Source organism: Physeter macrocephalus, chromosome 15 (genome assembly GCF_002837175.3).
Source record: "Physeter macrocephalus isolate SW-GA chromosome 15, ASM283717v5, whole genome shotgun sequence".
Taxonomy (NCBI): Eukaryota; Metazoa; Chordata; class Mammalia; order Artiodactyla; family Physeteridae; genus Physeter; species Physeter macrocephalus.
Window position 1 is genome coordinate 68,945,580 of NC_041228.1, and position 5,742 is coordinate 68,951,321.

At 48.9% G+C, this 5,742-nt stretch overlaps 2 protein-coding genes across 12 annotated transcripts in view; both read right to left on the reverse strand.

Moving 5' to 3' along the window:
- ADHFE1 (alcohol dehydrogenase iron containing 1) overlaps positions 1-1,729 on the reverse strand; it is a 34,355-nt gene extending 32,626 nt beyond the window's left edge. For 4 of the 11 annotated variants that reach the window (XR_008619505.1, XM_055091226.1, XM_055091225.1 and 1 more), the window contains exon 1: positions 1,478-1,588. Coding sequence is in view for 9 of the 11 variants with exons in the window: in XM_055091226.1 (XP_054947201.1) it covers positions 1,478-1,533 (56 nt within the window). In the remaining 2 variants the exon portion in view is untranslated. Of the gene's footprint in view, positions 1-1,477 lie in introns of all 11 variants that reach the window. The other 7 variants (XM_007119667.3, XM_055091224.1, XR_008619504.1 and 4 more) reach the window with 6 other exon arrangements.
- A 1,348-nt stretch (positions 1,730-3,077) lies between these two features.
- On the reverse strand, positions 3,078-4,737 carry RRS1 (ribosome biogenesis regulator 1 homolog). Its single transcript, XM_007119665.4, has one exon. It carries the CDS (start codon positions 4,636-4,638, stop codon positions 3,541-3,543), a length of 1,098 nt encoding a protein of 365 aa, XP_007119727.1. The 5' UTR covers positions 4,639-4,737; the 3' UTR covers positions 3,078-3,540.
- Between the last annotated feature and the right edge of the window lie 1,005 nt (positions 4,738-5,742).

Below are 5,742 nucleotides of genomic sequence, written 5' to 3' on the forward strand. Positions count from 1 at the left end.
GTGCTCCGCAATGGGAGAGGCCACAACAGTGAGAGGCCCGTGCACCGCAAAAAAAAAAAAAAAAAAAAAAAAAAAAAAAAAAAAGAGTTCTGTGATGATACAGGTTTAGAACAAAGAGTTTAAATACAGCTAAACTTTTTGTTTTTTTTCTTCCCTGCAGGAGTTCTCAGTGCCTTTCGTGTGCTGACGTATATCCTGACTCTCCATAGGGTGATGCAGCAGTTGGTTAGTTTCCCAAACTTATCAGGCCGTGGGATTCTTTTTTCATGGGGCATCTCAAAGAGTATGTTTCACAGTGAAGACTACTGCTTCAACAGCTTTCTGTTATCTTCAGGACACAATTAAAATTCCTTAGTATAGGACTGAGAACAAGGACAGTGAAGCCAGAACACCTGGGTCCAGATTATGGGTGTGCCACTTGCTTAGTGTATGACACTGGGCAAATTATTTTTCTCCATGCCTTTATTTCTTTATCTGTAATAGGAGGATAATAATACAGCTTGGCATAGCATTGTCATAAGGATTAGAGTTATTACTAGTAGTACATGTAAAGTGAGTAGGACAGCACCCTGTGCTTGGTAAATGCCCAGTAAATTTGGCTATTTTCTAATTCATGGTCTTTCGCCATCTGTTTTTTCTTTCCTCACGTCCTCCTATCATGGTAGGTCCAGTCTTTAGCTACTTTTAGATCCTGGAACTACGGCTTTTGCCTCTGGTGTTGCTCTTCCCTTTGCCTGAAATTCCTCTCTAGTCCCCTCCTTTCCCCCTATTTATCTCCACATGTTAGCTCATTTTTCCCCCATGTGTTCCCAGGCGGACTTGTGCATCTGCACATTCAACAAGTATTTATCAGGCAGCTACTATATACCCGGCGTTTCTGGAGGGCGAGTCAGACGTGTCATAACGTTTAATACCCTGACTGCCCTGTACATGCCAGGGAGTCAAGCTCCTGGTGATTTCTCTCATCACTCTCTCTTCTACACCCTCTGTCCCCTGCATTCTGCAGAGGCCCGTTTCACTCCTGTCCGCTCATGCAATTGCCTGCTAGACTTTGCTGCAGAGTCTTTCGTCTTTGTATCCCCGGCACCTAGCATAGTTTTGGGCACATTACATACACCCGATACGTATGTGTTGATTGGATACATGCATTTCTCTGGGTCACTGTTCCAAGCTCTCCGCTGCCTGCGTAGATCTGGGACCAGGCGCTCAACTCTCTGGGCCTTACTTTCCTAAACCGCAGATCAGGCAGAAGAAAAGCAGCCTCATCGCGCCGCGCTTGGCCGTTTGGCTGCTTGGCTGCTTGGCACACTGACAGCGCCGTCCAAGGCCGCCGCGCACTGCGGTACCCGGTCCCCAAATTCTCGAAAGTGACACGAGGAAGAACGTGCCGGACCGGGCGAGTTGCTCCCCGGGGGCTGCGTGGGCTCGGCCGCACCCTCCGATCCCCTGCCCGCCAGCCCGCGCCGCCCGCACTCACGCTGCGCGTTGCAGTTGCCTCAGCAAGTGCGCTACCCTGTCGCGAGGAGCGGCCATGGCTGTGCGGAGTGCTCCTCTCCGCGGCCCCGCCCCCTCCGCCGCTGGCCAATCCCGGCCGCCGCCTCTCCTCCGCCCACCCCCGCCGCGCCCGCCCACCCGCGCCGCGGTCTCCGGCCCCAGCGACAGCCCTTGGCGGAGGACCATTTTCCCACCAGTCGGAACTACGACTGCCCCAGCTGCAAAGTCTCACCATCCACCTTTGAAATTGCCACACAGGTAACTGCTCCGTAGGGATTTGGGGTACTTTCCTAAGTCTCTATATAAAACGCTCTATTTCACAAGTCGGGGACGTGGGGAAAGGGAGAAACAAGGGCATTCTTTTTCCACTCTGACTCCTTTAAAATGCTATTTTGGCTTCTCAGAGTATTTTCAGAATAAATTAAGACACTGCATTTAAATTTGTTTTAACGGTAAACAAGAACTTTTCAAAAAGCCCGAGGGTCTTTTTTTTTTTTACAAGGCCAGTATTGTGTCCAACTGCTAGATCAAGTCACAAAACAAAAGCCAGAAAAATTCCCAAACAAAACAGTAACAACAACAAAAAATCCTGGACAGTTGAGAAGAATTTAAAAGGTGTTAAATGGTCTATGAATGGTTGGGCTTTTGATGAAGTTGTTCAGGATACCATTAAATGGTTTTATCAGTAGTTAAAAAGTTTTCATGGTTATGCGGGAAGGGAGGGCCAGGGTTTAGCAGCTCCAAGTTTCCAGGTCCCAGTGGAAACAATGATCAATGATGGCAGAGTTAACTTTATCACAAAGTATTTTAAGACAGTAACAATTGAACATCTGTGTTTTAGTAACCTATTATGAAATCTGAATTAATCTTTTTGTCATAGCAATTTCTAAAAGTAACATAAAGATGAGACAACAGTGAAAAAATGAGAGACAAACGATCTCTCAATTTTAATTTCCTATCAACTGTCAGACCAAAAAGCAAGAGTGGCTCCTCAGACTTATAACAGCAGCAAAAAAGCACTACCCCCCACCCATTCTAGATGTACTATGAATCCTTTTCAGAAGATATTTATTTTTACGAAGATGAGTTACTGATATCAATTAGGGAAAGAGACCCAGAATAGCTGTAAACATTTCACCTCCTAATCAAACCCGCTCAGGTCAATTTGACAAATGAATCAAAAGATAATGTTCCAAGTAAGGACTCTGAGTTTCTTTCTCTCTTCCCCAAACAGACCTACTTGAAGCTTAAAGAAAACTGGGGACATAAATGTTGATAAAGATTTAAGTATAAAATTAGGATTAATGAGGATTATTACTATTATTTAGTGAACCCCCAATTTATCATTTACAGCTAATTAATGTTTTCAGTGTTGAAAGAGGCACCAGTTGTACTACACTTTCAATATTATATCTGATACCAAAAGAAGTATGAGCTTTTCTAATAAAAGTGGTCTCACTGAAATCATAATTTAGCTGCTATGTTTTCTAGAAAGTAAATGAAAATAATCTGTGCCATGTATCCAGGTCACAAGCTTTACTTAAGATTTGTACCAGTAGCCAAAAAGTTAAAAGCAACATTTCATACAGACACTTTTATTAAATAACCTTTACAACAGTTCTGAAAATGTAACCTTTCTGTCCCCCTCGTTTGATAAATACACAAGCTTGTTATCAAAATAATGCAGATACCAATCTATTAAAAGTCTCTGAAATATGACCAGCTCTCTCCCTTACACCCCATCCAAAGTTTAAAGAGAAAAAAAAAATGGCTGTTTAAAAACAACTCACTCCTAGTTTCCACAAATTCTTTCCAATTCGTATGTCCTTAAATACATCCTTTAATCTCCAGCAAAAGTTTTGGTTATGGGAAATGCATTAATGTGTCGAATCAAACATTTACAACCATCTTCAGAGGACGGCAAGCTTAGCCCTTTAACCTGAAGCTCGATGCAGGCAGCGGCCCCATATTCTGCATCCCCCTACTGTACCTAGAACTTAACATTAAGTACAGTCCTTGGTTTACAAGCAGGTCCGAGGGTGAAATTTACTTCCTCCTCTTTCCTCCTTGGTGTTGCCCTCCTTTTCTCTTGCCACTCAAGCCAGGCCGCCCGGAATTCATCTTGCCTCCCAAGCCCCCTTTCCTCTTCCCTCCTTGGCTGGGCGGGCCCCCTTTCCTCTTACCCCCAGGACCCTGTCGGCCCCCCTTTCTCTTGCCCTTCTGACTCATTTTCCTCCTCTTAGCCGCCTCTTCCTGGTCCTCCTCCCTCATCTGCTTATTGGTGGCCCTCGTAACGTCCAACTGAGGCTTCTTGCTGTTCATTATTCGCAGCATCTCCAACTGGCTCTTTTTCTCGGCTGCAAAGTCACCGAAAAGAGGCTGAAACTTCCTCTTCTTTCCAGAGCCTCGGGGCGCCTTCTCCTTGGGCAGGCGCTCCTGGAAGCGCCCCACAGAGGCGGTGGAGACCTTGGCCACCAGCATGGCGCGGCCCAGCTCCTCCTTACTCTGGTGTCCGGTAGGGTGCATGCCGGCCGCGCTGGGCAGCTGCATCTTGTGCGCGCGGGCCAGGTTACGCAGCCGGTTCAGCTCGTTCTTGGCCACTCGTTCCTTCTTAGCCTGAATCCGCTTGGCGAACTGGTCCTCCATGGGGTCGGCATTCCCGGGCACCTCGATCAACCATTCCTTGGTGTCGTCGCGGGCGCGCTGGTAGCCCCAGCGGCGGCGCCACTGGCCGGTCCCCTCGTCCCACACCAGATTGGTCTTCTTCTTGGGACGGATACCCTTGAGGCGCGCAAACTGCTGCCAGCGTGTAAGCGGCCGCGGCCGGGGCACAGGCTTCTCGCGCGGCAGACGAGTGGTGGGCTCCGGCAGCCGCGCCACCAGCGCCTCCTCCACACGATCGGTGGGCAGCTGCCACAGCTGGTTGATGAGCAGCTGCGTGTTGTCCCGCGCCAGGGCCCGCAGCTCGGCCTCCTGCGTGGGTCCCGCGTGCCGCAGCCCGGTCGGAGGGTTCCGGTCCGAGGCCAGCAGGTTACCCAGGTCGAACTCCAGCTCCAGTTCCTTGTGCACCGTGATACGCTGCAGCTTCTCTGCCTCGTCCCGCTCCGCCTTTGCCAGCAGCTCCTCCACGCTCTGACCCTCCATGGCTCCGGCTCGGCTCCCTCTCTCTGGGAGAGAGTTGCAATCACTTCTCTGCCAGCTAGGTTCAAGCCCCGGCACTACAACCACGTGCGGTCGCCCAGACGCTCGTCCCGGAAGAGAAAGCTCCGCTTCCGGGACACCCGGAAGGGACTCACAATGCCGGCGACCCAAGGAAAGGCCGGCAGAGGGCGGTGTTGGAGAGAAAATGGGATTAGAGGCGGCCCTTGGGGTCGAGCCCGGATGTAGGCGGAGTAGGCGCGCGAAGCCCAGCCTGCGGTGCACGTTTTGGGGGCCAAAGATTAAGGGGGTCCCGCAGCGACTGTGTTACAGTTTAAGTGTAAGTCAGTTCTCAAGATGTTTAGTTAATCAGCTCTTCTTAGGACTTGACAAATTATTTTTCGCCAGAGCCCTGACCTGTTCATGGGGTTCCGGAGTGTGGGCCGAGAAAGACACTTCCCACAAATGTACGTAAAGCTACGTGTAGACGAGGGCTTGGTTTGCTTTGGGAGTGAGCGGACCTGGCAGTTAGACCGCCCGGAGTGGGCGAGCTGATATCTGGTCCCCGGAGCCCTGGGCCGCATCCTCTGCTGGCTTGTGGCAAAAGAGCGCCGGGCTCTGCCGTGAGACTGCCTGGATTCCGACCTTGACTGCACTAGTGTTTGACCTTAAGCTGTTTAACTTCTTTGGGCCTATTTTAAAACCTGTACGATGGGGTTACTAATAGTACCTTCCTCTTAGGGCTGCCATGAAGATAAATGAGTTAATATGCTCCCAAGGGAGCTTACACAGGTCTGGAGCCTATGAGTGCTCAGTAAATGTGAGCTAAGTACCAATTATTATTTAATCTTCATAATGGCTCTGGGAGCTATGCTGAAAAGGCAATCTTATACAGTGATTAAGCACCAGGTTCTTGAATTAAACCCCTAGAATAAAATCTGGGTTTATTGTATCCACATTGGACAGGTTGTTTAACTTAAGTCCTATTCATAAGTTGATAAATTTGAAGCATTAGTTCCTGGTACATAGTAAGCACCATATTCCAAAGGCAGGCTCAGTAAAATGACTTGTCTAAGATTTTACAACTAGGGAGTGTGTGAGCAGGAGGTA

What these genes read in the sequence shown, in the direction of transcription:
- RRS1 (XM_007119665.4), bottom strand. Translation starts at nt 4,638, where the DNA reads ATGGAGGGTCAGAGCGTGGAGGAGCTGCTGGCAAAGGCGGAGCGGGAC.